Source organism: Ceratotherium simum, chromosome 23 (assembly GCF_057802395.1).
Source record: "Ceratotherium simum simum isolate JZ-2026a chromosome 23, ASM5780239v1, whole genome shotgun sequence".
In the NCBI taxonomy this organism is placed as follows: Eukaryota; Metazoa; Chordata; class Mammalia; order Perissodactyla; family Rhinocerotidae; genus Ceratotherium; species Ceratotherium simum.
Genome location: NC_141922.1, coordinates 12,008,505 through 12,024,954, shown reverse-complemented (window position 1 = coordinate 12,024,954; position 16,450 = coordinate 12,008,505). Strand labels below are relative to the sequence as shown.

Sequence of the window (16,450 nt, the reverse complement as noted above, 5' to 3'; positions counted from 1 at the left end):
AATCCTGTGAAGTCCGTGTAGGATCTGGAAATTCACTAGTTTCCTCTGTGTCCCTGGGCATAACATACGGCACTGGGAGTTGAGTTTTGTCAAGTTGCGCCCTACCTGTCCACCTCATCTGTTATCACACAGATCTCGCTTTGCTCACTTCAAAGATCCATGTTTTACTGATGATTTGATCAAATTAAAAGGATGAAAATATTGGGTTTTTGCAGCTATTTTCTTCACAATTTCTCAAACCATTATTGCATAAAGCATGTGTGTATCCACAGATGTAACTTTGTAAAAAAAGAGCTTAGTATGGTAAAACTAATATATCAATTGAGCATAGAATTCTCAAGAGTATATAAACATGTTGGATGTGAAATATGTTGATTCTATAACAAATTTTCAACACATTCCTGTTATTCCTCTTTGAAAATTGCTTTCAGAGGCAAAGATATGCGTGAATTTTTAATATATGAATAATTTTAATAGGGGCAAATCTTTATTATTTGAAAACTAAGTTTATTTTGGGGAAATACATCATTTGAGGCCAAAGCTATTTTTAAATTCTTATAACATCCACTCAATCAGGATGTCCAAGAAACTCCTCTATTTTATTCCCTCCAAACTGGAATTCATGGCCCGCACCCCGACCTAACTTGCCTTCCCTACTGCATCCCTATAATGGGACTGGTATCACGTTCCTTAAAATTGATTGTGTTCAGTCATCTCTTCTGACAGTCAGGATGAGCAATTAGGAACCTCACAAGTACAAGATTCTTCTCTGAGCTTACAATAATTTAAATTGTTATGTAACAGAAAATTTTACTTGAAATAACAATTTCCAGTTTCAAAAAAGGAGAGTCAAAGATGAGAATGTTAATGGTTTTTAGGAACCATGGCCTTATTCACAAACACAGATGTTGGTCAAAGGGCTCAGAAAATCACTTTGTGACTAGAATCATGTTATTCTTTGCAGAGTACAATTAATTGAGAGTGGAGAATAAGACCAACCCACTCTGACCTGTAGGTCTAACATTACTATTTCAGACTCTGGAATCCCATGATTCAAACTTGGAAAGAACACTTGCAAGTCAGGATGTGTTAAGGGAGAAAAAAAGCTCCATGTTATTCAGAGACTGGCTAGGTGATAATGGGGACACATGGCCTTTCCAGTTGGTACCTGTCTTTGGTTTTCCGTTTCCAGGCGCAGCCTGGCCTCCACACACCTCCGTGTCTCCAGGAAGGCTTGGCGCTGGGCCCGGTCTGACAGGTAACTGATAAAGATTCCAGCTGTGTTCATACACATGAATAACACTGCCTGGGCGACAACCTAAAACAGAATTGCAAACATAGCCTGATCAGGTGGTTAAAACAAGAGCTGTTTGGAGGCAAAGAGAAAAGAATAAATAAAAATTTCCAAAAGGTAAATCTTAAGGTTAGTAATCCAAACGTTGAGTAGTAGGTTAATAGAACTATGGCTTTCATTCAGGTCCTGGGTCAAACACCATCCCCTCAGAGAGGCCTCCCTTGAGGGCCACTCTATCCAATTTAAAGCTTCTCCCTCCCCAAGTTTGGATTTGAACCTGGATTGGAAACCTGAAGTAAAATAAAAGGGCTCTTCTCTCTTTCTCACTCTGCCTCACCCCACCCCCCCGCTTCACTCGCTGAGATTTTTGGCCTTTTAAAGTGTGGGAGAATCAGGTGAGAAGAAGGCAAAGAGACTAATAAGAAACAGGAAGGGTATCAGCTGAATGGTGCTACTGTATTTTGACGTTGGTGCTCTCAGGTCCTCTTGGGTAGCATCCAAGCCCTGTGGTGTCTAACGCAAGGAACAGATATCACATTGGTCTACTGCTTTTCATCTCCATTGCCATTACCCAACTGCTAGGCAGCAAAATCTCCTTGCTGGACTCTTAAATTAGACTTTGTACCTTCACATTTGTTCCCTCCGCAACTTTTCTCCAATGAAGAAAAGCAGACAGATTCTGGAAGGGAGTCAACATTTGAAAGAAAGGAACAGCACGGTGTGAACTTCCTAATTTTTATAGCTTTAGCCCGAGGGAAGGTCACAGTGGTACAGTGTGGGGTTGTGAAAACTCCAGTAGAAAACCCAGGTGGCCTGAAGAAGCAAAGACCAGAGTTTGGGACAACTATAGCTGCTGGAAAGTAAGGAGATAATCCCCAAAAAAAGAACTAGTGAAGGGGAACCTTAAATTCTTGTGTAAACTCTTCCCTGAACCACTCATGGCAGGTCAGACAGCAAAGGCTTGAGCTGATGATAAACAAACTGAACTGAGATTTGAACTGCATCCCAAAAGGAAAGATTGTCATTTGATTTCAACCAAGTTTGTCACTTGCTAAAACAAAGCAAAAATCACCATTGCCAGAAGAATATAAGAGAATCCAGAGTCTCAACCACACAGCATTCATAATGTCCTGAACACAACACAAAATTATGTGACATAAGAATAAGCAAGTAAGTGTGACCAATTCTCAAGAGAGAAGATCATCAAAAGAGACTTATTCTGATCTGAACCAGATGTTGGAATTAGCAGACAAAAATAATAGTAGCTCTTACAACTTTGTTCAATGATATAAAGGTAAATATGCTAGTATAAATGAAAAGATAGGAAATCTCAGCAGAGAAACAGAAAGCACACACAAAATGAAAGTTCTAGAACTGAAAAACACAATATCTGAAATTAAAATATTCACCGGATGATATTTACAGCAGAATGTAAATGACAGCAGAAAGAGTCAATAAACTTGAAGATACATCAATAAACTAAAGATAATCTTGGAAGCAGTCAGAAAAAAAGTGTTATATATACAGGACATACTCTCTAGTTATGATAATGATTTTCAGGTAGGATAAAAGAAATGCATTCCTAAAATATACTGATATAAAAATATTGAAAGTCAAAACAAAATGAAGCTGGTTTTCATGTATAAATACAATATTAAAGAGAATCTAAAGAAAAAGCATTACTAGAGATAAATAGGGTCACTATAGAATGATAAAAGTTTTAATTCACCAAGAATTATATAAAAATTACAAACTTGGACACATTTAACAACCAGCCTCAAAATACACAATGCAAAGTATGATATGTATCTATGGAATTATCTACAAATCTACCATCCTAGAGGTATATTTTAACACAATTTTCAGCAGTTAATAGATGAAGCAGATAAAAAAAAGTCAGCAAAGATAGAGACAATTTGAATAGTGAACACAATTAACAACCTTGAAATGGAACATGATTTCCAACGATTAGATGATACAAATTCTTTTTAGGCACATTTTGAATATTTGTAAAACATGAACTTATAATAGGACCTAAAGTTAATCTCAGCAAATTTCAAGGAACTAGTATCACATAACCATAGTCAATGACTACAATGAAATCAAGTTACAAGCAATATAAAAAGATAACTAAATGGAGCCAGCCTGGTGGTGTGGTGGTTAAGTTCACGCACTCTACTTTGGTGGCCTGGGGTTTGCAGGTTCCGATCCTGGATGTGCACCTCCGCACCACTTATCAAGCCATGCTGTGGCAGGCATCCCACATATAAATTAGAGGAAGATGGGCATGATTGTTAGCCCAGGGCCAATCTTCCTCAGCAAAAAGAGGAGGATTGGCCAGGGCTAATCTTCCTCACCAAAAAAAAAAAAAAAAAAAAAGACAACTAAAAACCTATATTTGTTTGGAAATTAAAATATTTCTAAATAACTCACGGAACTAAGAATATATTATAAAGGAAAAAATATTTAACTGAAGAATAATAAAACTACTACTGAACAAAACTTAATAGTCCTCACAGAGGACTATATAGTCATGAATCCTCCATTAAAAAAAAGAAAGGCTGAAAACAAATGTGCTAGCCATTCAAGCTAAAGATTTAGCAAAAAAACCCAAAGCCAGATTAAATCCATAGTATGTAGAAGCAAAAAATAATAAAATAGAAGCAAAAGTTAATGAAATAAAAACCAAATGTATAATATAGTGGATCAATAAAGTCAAGTTTGTTTTCTGAAAAGACTAATAAAACAGTAACACCTATTACAAGCTTAATAAAGAAAAAAGAGAAAAGGTACAAATAAGCAATATTAAGAATAGGAAATGGGACAGTTAAAGATATTGCAGAAATTAACAGATAATAAGAATATATTATGAAGTTTAATGCTAATAAAAACCTTAGATGGAATTGCCGTATTTCTCAAAATACAACTTTACCAAAACTGACTCAAGAAGAAAGGAGAAAAATTAAATAAATGGAATCATAATTAAAAATCTTTCCACAAGGAAAGCAACAGGCCCAGATGGCTTCTTTGGAGCATTCTATAAACAACTGTGGAAGAAATAATTTAAATATTCCATAATCTCTTCCAGAAAATAGAAAAATACAGAATACTCCCCAACTTAGTTAATAAAGCTAGCTCAACCTTGATACCAAACCCAATATAGTTGATATATAAAGGTATATAATGGGTAAATCTCCTTCATGAATATGGAAGGAAATTCCTACATATAATATTAGCAAATCAAAAGCATCAGTGTATAGAAAAGATAATTCAACTTGACTACATTGAATTTATCCCAGGAATCCAAGGATAGTTTAACATTATCAAATAAACTAATGTAATTTACCACATTTACAGCTTTTAAAAAACATACAATCATTCCATTGAGATGAAACAGCATTGATGAAATTCAATATCCTTTCATTAAAAAAAAAGACCCTGAGATTAGCTGTAAGCTTTCTTAATCACTATGTAGGATATCTACAGAAACAAACACACAAAAAACACCAAACATCCTACTCAATGGTAAAAGGTTAAAAGCATTTGCTTAAAGCAGGGAAGCCAGTTATCTCCAAGCATATTTAACACCACTCTCAAGTTCTAGCTATCTCAATAGAACAATAACAACAACAACAAAAAACAAAACAAAAGTGATAAAGTTTGGAAAGGAAGAAATATATTTTCATTATTTGCAGATGATTATCCATGTGGCATATCCGCAAGTATCTACAGAAAAATTACTAGGATTAATAACAATTTACCAAAGGTGCTGGACATAAAATCAAAATAAAATGTAAACTGCATTTCTATGCAACCATAGCAAACAGATAGAAATGAATTTAATGGAAAAAATGATGGAATTTCATTTAAAATAATCAAATAAGACCCACATAGATGGAGGGTGGTATAGCATGGTATGGATAGGAAAGAATTGTTATAGTAAAGACCTCAAATCTCAATAAGTATTTTTTCCCCCAGTGGAATTCAAGATGAGTCTAAAATTTATATGGAAGGGCAAAGGGTCAAGAAGACACAAGATATTCTTAAAGAAGAACAAAATGGGGAGACTTGCAGTATCAGGTATCAAGACTTGTCATAATACTGCAGTAATTGGGACATCATGGTGTTTATATGAGGATACACAAATTGACCAGTGGATGTGAACAGAAAGCACGGAAACATAAACACACAAACTTGACAATTGGGCATTGCAGGTCTAAGAAGAAAAGAGGAATTTTTCAGCAAAGGGTGCTGGGACATTTTGTTATCCATTTAGAAAATAAAATGAAAGTTAATCTCTGCCTACATAGAAATACATAGAAATACATTACAGGTGGATTAAAGTCTTAAATATGAAAGGCAAACATAAAATTTTAGAAGGTAATTTAGGATAAAATTTTTATTACCTTGATAGATTTTTTTAAATAAGACACACAGAATACAAATCATAAAGAGTGGATTAATACATTTGATTAAACTAAAATTAAGAATTTCTATTCATTAAAAGACAATATAAATAAAATAAAATAAAAAAAAACTATCCACAAACTAAGAAAAGATATTTGCAACACTTATAACCAGGAAAGAATTAATTTTCAGGTCATATGAAGAACTTGTATAAATCTGTAAGAAAAATATAAACAATCCTATAGAAAACAAGGGCAAAAGATAAACAGATATTTCAAAGACAAGAAAACAATAATTTGAAAATAAGCACAACATTTTGGGAACTATAAGTTAAAATCTACACCCATTCCAAACCTACCAGGCTGGCTCTAAAAAGAAAAACAATAGCTGAGCATCATCAAATTAGCAAGGATGCTGGTGGGAATGTGAACTGATGTAGCTACTTGGACTTTATATACTAATGTTTAATTTGCACATCCCTAGAACTGCACTTTTCCACTTCACATCCAGAGGCATCTTAGCACGTGTGGCCCAGGAGATATGCCCAAGAATGTTCAGAACAGCAATTTCCACGAGGGCTTGAAACTGGAAATAATCTGAATGTCCACCGTTAGTTTGAATGGATAAATATTTCTGGATGTATTAAAACAATTAAATGTGACTCAACAATGAAAATAAATGAACTGTTATTGTATTCATCAAAATGGGTAATAAAAAATAGTGTAGAAAAGTATGATTCCAATGACATAAAGTTCAAAAACAAGAAAACTAACCAATACGTTGTTTATGGATACATGAGGTAGCGTATGATGCCACTGTTTACTCATCAAATTGTCAATGATCAAAAATTTGACAACATACTACTCTGGCTAGGTTGTGGGGTAAATAGACATTTTCATACCTAGCTGTTGAACATATGAATTTGGCAATATCTATCAAGTTGACAATATTCAAACTCATCAGCCCAGTAACTCCACTTCCATGGACTTATAAATGTGACAACTCTGGTGCAAAGATCAAAGGATATCAGAGCATTGTTTGCACATAATTGGAGAAAACCTAAATGGCCATAAACAGATGACTGGTTAAATTATAAAGCCATGCAATTGAATAGTATACAGATAAAAATAATACTAATCTGGAACATTCCAGTATATACTGTTAAGTGGGGGAAAAAACCCAAATGGCTGGCATTTGCTAACATTTTGTATGTGCAGACTCTCTCAGTAAGGTACTGGATAATTCTGGTGACAGAAACTGAGGCCTGAGTTTATAATATCTACCTTTTATATTTTGTATATGTGCATGTAGTACCTACTCCAGTACATAGATTTTTAAATAGAAAGATTGATAAATTTATTGCTAAAAAAGAGAAAAATGCAAACTCATCATCATGACAACAAAGCCTGTTTGATCATCTTCAAGCTCATTTCATACTATTTCTCCTCTTACTCATTTTGTTCCAACCAATCTGGTTTACTTTCTTTTCCTCCAATAGGCCTGTCCCACCTCTGGGCCATTGCTAATGCTGTCTGGGACACTCTCCCCGATATTTTTTGTCTTGCTGGTTTCTTTTATCTTTCTATTCTTGGCCTTATTATAGTTTTCTCAGAGAGATGCTCCCAGATCACTGTATCAAATTAGGATTTCCCTGCTATTCTTTATCCCTCCATGCTGTGCGCTTACTACAAATTATAATTATATATTTATTTGTTTGCTTAGTTGTCTGATGCCTGTCACATTGGATTATCACTCCTAATGACACAGGGATGATGTTCATTTTAGCCATTGATTGACACCTAGTACCTAGCACAGTGGATGACAAGTGCTCAGCACAGTGCCTTTTAACTGCTCAGCAACTAATAAGTGCTAGATATTTGCTGAATGAATACATAAATGAATAAACAGCTTTCTTATGTACCTCTAATCATCATTTACAAGATGTGATGGAACAATGATCTTACAATAGCAATGATAATTTAAAACACCAAAGAATATCCTCGACAACAATAATAACAAATGCGTGGGAGCTGGAAAAAAATCTAAACTACTCGGCTTTACAAAAGATAAAGGAGGGAAGCATTTCTGGTAAAGGGATGCTAACTACTGTTAACTATGTAAATACTACCCAAATTGCTTTAAAGCTTTAATATTATTACAATCAAAATCCCAAGAGGATTTTTGAAAGATGATTTAAAAGTATATTTGAAAGAATACATGAGTTAGAACAACCAAAGAAATTTTTACAAAAGGGATTAGAGGGGGTCTTGCCCAGCCAGAAGGTAATATGTACCATCAGGTTACAATAATTAAAATTCTGTGGCAGTAGAGAAAACCTCAACCGAAATATTAATGGAGTAAAAGTGAGTATACCATCCAGAAATAGAAAAGAGAAAACATAACGAGCTGTATTATGATACATATGGCTCAACAATTCAGTGGAAAAAACAATTGTCAGTAAAAGGATAATTGGTCAACTATTGGGAAAAAATAGTTGATAGTAACCTCATACAAATGTCAAAATAAATGGCATTGTATTAAAGAGTTAAATGTGGAAAATGAGACTACAAAAAAGGGGAAAAGGAAATAAAAAGGAACATTGCTCTAATCTTCTAAGCAGAAAAGTATGAACAAAGTCTCAAGTTAAAGATAACTAGTTTTTTTTTTTTTTTAAATGAAAACAGTTGGATACATTGCTGATGTGGAGGTACTTTACTACAATATTTCTGGAAAGCAAATTAACAGTGTCGCAAAATTTTACTCATTTCTTTTGACCCATCACCCAACTTCTAATTCTCTAAAGGAAACAATCATATACAGGATCAAAAATTTCTGTTCAGGGATGTTCACTGCAGCTTTATTTATGAAAATAAAAAAATAAATAGAAATTGCGTATTTTTAATGGTGGGGGGATGGCTGAATAAATTGCAGTGTGCATATACAAGGGAATATAAAATAGCATGACAAATATTTAATCACATGAGCAAATCTATATGATACATTAAGTAAAATGTAATATTTAAAACTGAATTAAAACACAAACCTATCAATTCAATGTGATACTAAAGCTTAAAATAAAAGGAAATATATATGTGTATAATACACAAAAGGAAATACATATATTTGCATGTATATGTGCATGCATATGTATAAGAGTGTGTGTGTGTGTTGAAATAGAAGGAATAGGTTATTCAGACAAATTCACTTGTGAAGATCTAGCAAGGCAGTGAAAAAAACATAAGTAGTCAAGATCTAGAAGAAGAATACCCAAACAGGTAAGCCCAGCATGTGGGGCATCTTTCCTCCTGGGGGCATCTGCAGATTCTACAGGAGGTGACTGAGAGTTTGAGAAACAGAGTGGAGTGTTCAAGACTCCTGGAACGAGGCTGAGGCAATGGTGGAGATGCTGGAGGAGAATAGAATCCGGAAGCAACCACTCATATACAGACTAGATCCTTGGTCAGTCATTGACTTCACAAATGTCTTTACTGCCGCATCTTAGTATCAACTAAGTATCTAAAAATACCTACATTGTTCAATGAGTTATTGCTTTTTTTGGTAACTAAATTTTATTTAGTTACCAAAGGAAGGAAATACTATTCCATTGTGGCAGCTGCAGATCTGTGGTTCCATGAAGGAGGAGGCATATATTGTTATGACTGTCTTGGATTGGTCATGTTATGCCATCCCTCCAGCCCACAGCTCTATCTAGACCCCTGGGAGCCCCATCTATAAGCCACCTCTGCCCCAGAGCTGACATGCTGAGTGTGAGATGCTTAAGAAACATGTCTTGATCAATGCTTCATTTTGCTACCCTTAGATATCTGCAAACCGCCATGGATAGGACTTCCCAACCCCACACTCCTATTAATTAATTTACCCATTCAAAATTATTTACGGAGCACGTTCTGTGTGACAGGTACAGTTTTACGAACTGGCAGAAGGCAAGTTAGAGGGATCTTAGAAAAATCCCGTTGAAGAGAGATTGTGGCTTCGACCTGGGTGGCAATTGTGCAGATGGAGAGATAGGGAAGTATCCTGAATATGTTTCAAAGGAAGAGACAACAGGATGCGCTCTTGGATTTTGTGAGGACTATGAAAAAAAGAGAGGAGACAAGGGTGACCTCCAGAAAATTAACCACTCTGACTGTACATGAGAATCACCTGGGGAATTAAAAAGGTGGAGATACCCCTGGCCCTACTCAGACCCACTGAAGAAAAATATCCAGGGCTGTGGCCTGGGAATCTTTATTTTTAGAAAGCTCCCAAAGTGATCTGCTGCAGTGGGTCCGTCAGCTGCCATAAGAGAATCACTGCTTCATGTAAGTGGCTCGAAGATCACAAATAACATTACACTTTGACCTCCTTTTTATAGGCCCATTGGCCTTACTAAATTCTGAACTCCCAGAGGGCAGAGATCATCTCCCTTGAATCTTATGTCTTCACACAGGGCCTGGCATCCCAGTGCTCAACAAACACTTGTCAAAGGCCACAGTGTGGGCACTAATGCTTGAGGCCAGGGAGTTCAGAGTTGGAAGGGCTCAGAGTCAGCTCCTCCTTTATATAGAGGATTTGCATTTTGTCCTTGCAGAAAGATCCATTGCTGTTCATTGCTAAGCGGCCAGACTGGAGGTGGAGGAGAGGACTGGCTCTCTGAGGGCCTCCCTGGGGGCACCGCCTCCCCTCCCCTTCCCTCCACACTCTAAGTGTGTACCACAGGAATGTGCTCCACGTGTTCTCTGCAGCTCACTTTGTACAGAGAACATTACCACAGTCTGCAGCCCAAGCGGTTGAAGGCGAGAGGAGGCCTGCTATGTTAAGAACAGGGGAAACACTCTCCTTCTATTTATTTCTGGGTCCCCAGAAGCATCCACTCAAGTGCTACTGTATGTGTGGAAAGACCAGCTCTGGGAAAGTGATTATTGGATTTGTCCCTGGAGCTAGTTTTATTTTTAAAATTTAGAAAGGAAATAACGGAAAGATGTGTTGCAATTCAATAATGATTGATTTGCGTTTGGATAATTTCCAATATTTTAATGGAAACCAGGAATTTGAAAGGCAATACCATTAAGCTTAATTTTTTGTAAAGTGTTGAAAACTAATTTTTTAAGGATTTGCCCCTAATTTGTCTTTAGGACCAATGTTTCATCATAAATTTTGGAGGATGCGCAAACTAAAATTGAGAGATTAAATAACAGTAAGAAACTAAACTAAACAGTAAGCGAACTAAAATTGAGAGATTAAATAACAGTAAGAAACTAAACTAAACAGTAAGCGAACTAAAATTGAGAGATTAAATAACAGTAAGAAACTAAACTAAACAGTAAGCGAACTAAAATTGAGAGATTAAATAACTTACTTTTTTGAGTTCATATTAAGTGTAGGGTCTCTTACCAAGTGATTTTCATACATGTTCTCATATAATCTCAATGAGGAAGGAACTATTTTTATGTCCATATGAGGAAGCTGAAGTTCAGAGAGGTTAAATAACTTGTCTAAGGTTAAGCAGCTTTCACAGTGGTAGGGCAGGGTTTGGAATGCAGGAAGTCTGACTTTGCAGGATCCAAGCAAACAGTGGCCAGGACCTGAGGGAGATCTTTGATATTCAGAGGAAATGGAGCCCAGTCAGGGACAGGGGTATAATTTAGTAAATAAACACTGGACAATGCATGAAGCAGGTTGAATGTTTTGCCAGCACATAATGGGTGTATGCGAAAGATGTAGGTAAAGGCCTTGTATCTGCAGGTGAATGAACCAGGCTAGAGAGGGTCTGGCATCATTCGCTAATAGAAGCTAGCATTTATGGAGCACTTAGTGAATCATTCTAAGTGCCTGGCATGCATTAATGCATTTAGTCCTCACAATAGCCCAGTGAGCTAGGTACTATTAAGATGGTCATTGGATAGATAAGGGGGCTGAAGCTCAAAGTTTAACCATCTGTTCAAGATAACAAATGGAGCCAGTGGTAGAGCTGGGGTTTGAACCCTGGTCACTGGAGCCAGAGCCTGAACTTAGAAAGACCGTGCTCTCCAACCTCATCCCTGAGCCCTCTGCTGTGCTAACACAATGAGATTCACTCAAGCAACAAATGCAGATTTGGCACAAGCATAACAGACAATAGGATTTGGCCATTCGTATGGCTCAGTTCTGGAGCCTGGTACAGGGGAAGGAGCCTCGGGAGAGCTGTGTGTGCTGCCCAGCAGGCTTGTTCTAGCACAGGCTGGAAGGAAGGGCTGACTTTGGAGTGGTTCTAGGAAATAAAAGAGTCACCTAAGGCAGGCAAACGGGCTTTAAATGCATCCTAAAAATAGTTACTTAACTCAATTCAGGTATTCATGGAGCATTTGACCATGAACCAGGCCCTGTGCCAGCTGGGTGCCTGCCTTCTTGTCTCTTCCTCCAACAAAGATGTCCTCAGGCACATCAGACTACTTCCGTCTAGAAATGGGCAAACCAAGGCCCTGAGGGTAACTTGCCCAAAGCCAAACAGCCTAAGAGATTCTGGAGCTGTGATTAACACGAGAGCCTGCACTCTTGGCAAGCTGTGGTGGGTTTTCACAAGTCATTCTTACACCTGGAGAACTGTGTCTGTGTTTGGGCCTCTCTGCTTTTGGACTGAGGCCTGTCCTCTTGGGGTCCACACTTGAACATCAGTGGCTGCGCACTGGGCAGAGGGAGGGGCTGCAGAAGGAGGGGAGCATGAACGCAGGGGAGAAGGAGGAAAATACAACAGGGAGGTTGTGATACTTGCCACAACCGCCAGGGGGCAGTCAGGCTCTGCGGGGGTCCTGACAAAGTGAGTGGGGCAGCCACTCACCAAAGGCCTTTGTACCTGCTGGGGCTGGAGCTTCTGTGACCGCAGCCTGGGTTTGCAACCCTCAGCTCCACCACTTACTAGGCAGATGACCTTAGGCAAGTCACTTTTTGCCTTTTTGAGCCTCAACTTTCTCATCTGAACAATGGGAATAAACCTTTGCCGTATAGAAGTAATGTACATGTATGTATATCTATATCCATATATTTATATAGTATATATGTGTGTATATATATATACACAAATGAACCTAGCAGATAACAGATATCCAGTAAATGTTAGCTATGTATTTAAATACGAGGCCATCTTTTTTCCCCAAGTCTAGACTATGGTATAATATATATATATATATATATATATATATATATATATATATATATTATTTCTGAATAAATGACGTATTAAGGATTTTCTTCCTCCAGGTTAAGAAGTATCCCAGAGGACCAAGAAGTATTAAAATATTTTGTATTTATGCTACTTTACAAAGAATGTTTATATCCATTATTTACTATGCAGGGAAGCTAGTGGAGGGGGGATTGGGAGCCAACTCTTGAGTCAGACAGAGTGGGACCTTAATTCCATCTCTACCATCTACCCCAGGGTGGCCAAGGCAAGTCACTCGCCTCACTAAGGGGGCGGATACTAAATAGTGTGTTTGCTGTCCGATGTAGAGCTTAGCAGTCTAGCCCAGTGGTTAAGGATCTGGGCTCCCAATAATGCTATTTACTTGTTATGTGAAATTGGCCCAGTTAGCTAATTTTTCTGGTCTTCAAATTTCCTCAACCTGTAAAATAGGAATACTTTGCTAAAAATGTTGTTGGATAATTGATGAAAGCAATTAGCAAAAGGCCTATAACACAATCATTGCTCACTATGTACTGACTGTGGTTGTGGTTACGGTCATTATTATTGCTTTTGTTGTCTCTTATGTCACAACAGTGACTCACTGAGGGTCTGAGCAGGTAAGCAACACGGTCAGTTTGTGTTTTAGAAAGATCACTGTGACAGAGCGTGAGGAATAGTGATCACCCAGATTAGACTCATTCTTTAAGGATTCAGTGAAGAATGGGATGAAAGAGGGATTAAGAGGAGCCACAGGAGTGGTTGAGCCAACTGGAGGGATGAGAAGTACTGCCAGCATCCTCCACCAGTGTCGTGGGCTCCCCCACAGCTGCCGGCCCTGGGACCATGCTTCCTGCCTGCCCTTTATAAATAGCACATGCTGAATTGGAAAGAGAAATTATTAATAGTACAAAATGAAGTCTAACAGAATAACAGAGCAAAAAAGTCGTACACTTGAGTGAACATCTAAGAAAAAGGTAAAATGTAAGGCATGCTGAACTCAGCTAGCCTATAATAAAAAGTAAAACCTAATGATGAGAAACCTACATAAAAACCCGAGTCCAATGACTGGTATCCTCAGAACTTGCAAAGTAACGAGGGGAAAACGCAGGCTTTTCAGAAGATAACACAAAGAGAGAATTCTGTAAAATGGAATTAAAAGAATAAGGGAGCTGGGAAATAAGATTTTTAAAAAATGGATTTAAAAAACTATGACATTAAGGAGGAAGTAAAAATGTTAAAGGCTAAAAATAGGAAGGACTGGAGGTGAGAAAAATAAAAGAAGTGATTAAACTCTTTAAAAATAGACATGGCAAAAAGTGATGAAGGTATTTTTTTTTAAATATGAGAAACATAACAGGTGGTAGCCCAAATTTTAAAGATCAACTATGCTAATGCAAACAAGTTTAAGATACTAACATATTTATAATGTCTGTTCCACTGTATTCAGAGAGATGGACAAAACAGGGGCCATAATTGTTCCAAGAGTGTTCTCCAGCCTGAGGTAACTTGACCGCTTAGAATTTCCTGCCAACCTCCTTGCCAGGGGGCTTGAGGAGAACTTCCATTGACACACCCCAATTGTGGACCAGACATTGTACTTCGGCCTTTCCACTTGCTATTGTGTGGACAATCTGATAGCAACCCTGCTTAGTCTTATTAGCTCCATGTCACAGAAAAGAAAATTGAGACTCAGAGAGGTTAAGTAATTACTCAAGATCACAGAGCTCTAAGTAGTACTCGTGACCAACTGTCCTGGTTTGCCTGGGACACAGAACTTTGTTGTAAAACCTGGGCAGTCCTGGGAAAACCAGGAGGACTTTTCATCCATGCTCTCTCCCAGGAGCTCACAAACTATGGGCCAGACGTATCAGCCCAGGGCCTGTTTTTGTAGAGCTGGTAAGCTAAGAATGGTTTTTACATTTTTTAAAGAGTTGTGGAAGAACGAGAAGGAAGAGGAGGAGGAAGAGAAGAAGAAAGAATTAACTGTGTGGTTGGCAAAGCCTAAAATATTTGCTTATTGACTGTCTGGCCCTTTGCTGAAGAAGCTTGCTGAGCACTGTCGCCCCCATTATTCTGGGGTAAATGCAGAGAAAGAAGGTGGGTCCTTTTGGTCTTCATGGTTGCCTCGTGGGGCCAGCGTGTGTGTGTGTGTGTGTGTGTGTGTGTGTGAGAGAGAGAGTGTGAGTCGGGTGGGAGGTGAAGTGGGGGGCTAGGGAAAGCGAACAGGTCACAAGTGATATTGGCTCACAAACCTGCCAGAGGTTGAAAACATAAAAAATTGGGAATTCACCGGAACATACGTTTTCTAGTCCGGTATTCTTTCTCATGAAGTAGGAGGAAGCCTCGTGATCGGGGTGTTCTGGAAGCCAGGTGAGGAGAGCGTTAGTGAGGAGAGAGTCGTCCACTGCGTCCAGTGCTGCTAGGGGGTCAGCTGGACAAGGACTGAGAACTGACCATCGGGTTCAGCAACGTCATGGTCACGGGAAACCTTAAGAAGAGCTGCTTGAGCAGAGTGGCCGGATCTAAGTCCTCCAAAGCCTGTTTGGACAGGGTTTGTGGGAGAAGGGGGGAAAAGGAAGTAGAGACAGACAGCCTACACACGGAGCCTAGATTTTGAGGAGTTTTGTTATAGAGGGTCACTAAGAAATGGGTAATTGCTGGAATCAAATGGGTGATCAAATATAATTCTTTTTTTAAAATTCTTTTTTATTTTAGCTTTAACTTAAGATGGTAAAACTCACAGTATGTTGTAGTGGTTTTATACCGATGGGAATATTCTAGTAAAGAAGGAAAACTCCCTGATGGAAGGAGGGGGGAAAGTTGCAAGAGTGAAGTCCTTAAGCAGGTGAGAGAGGACCATCTAGATTAGTGTACCATCGGAGGGACTAGGCTTAGATGAACAAAGAAAAGGCAGAACAGGTAGCTTACAGGGCAGAACTTTTGGAGCGAGACTCAACCTCACAGCGTACTAGACAGGTTGTCAGTGACCTGGCTCCCGACAACCTCTCAGCTTCATCTTTCATTGTTCTGCCCCTTGCAGGCTCACACGTGTTCCCCACTTCCACCTCCCATGCCCTTTTGTTGAAACCAAACCATTTTCCCGGCATGTTCTCTCCAAAGCATCCTCGCTGTCTGTCTGGCAATCATCTGCTCAACTAATGGAGGTCAAGACTCAGCCTGGTCCCCTCCCCATGTAGAAGCAACCACTCCTTTTTGTTTTGCTCTCTGGGACTATCCCTCATACAGCCATCTATCATTGTCCTCGTATGTTGGTGCTCAGTCTCCTCCACTGTCAACTCTACCCCAGGGCCTTGCACAGAGCCTGCATAAATTATCCTGCTTCTCATTCATCCATAGAGTCAACAAATATTTATATTTTTTTGGTGAGGAAGGTTGGCCCTGAGCTAACATCTGTTGCTAGTCTTCCTCTTTTTGCTTGAGGAAGATTGTCTGCTGAGCTAACATCTGTGCCAGTCATCCTCTATTTTGCACAGTATGGCTTGATGAGCGGTGTGTAGGTCTGCACCTGGGATCCAAATCTGGGAACCCCAGGCCACTGAAGTGGAGCATGCAGAACTTAACCACTACAC

General features: G+C 38.5%; 1 protein-coding gene across 1 annotated transcript in view; it reads right to left on the bottom strand.

Annotated features, from left to right (window-relative positions):
- The window catches only part of ADCY8 (adenylate cyclase 8), a 226,922-nt gene that overhangs the window by 176,900 nt on the left and 33,572 nt on the right, over nucleotides 1-16,450 (bottom strand). The window contains exon 2 of the mRNA XM_004431063.2: nucleotides 1,169-1,318. Within this exon, the coding sequence (XP_004431120.1) occupies nucleotides 1,169-1,318 (150 nt within the window). The remainder of the gene's footprint in view (nucleotides 1-1,168; nucleotides 1,319-16,450) is intronic.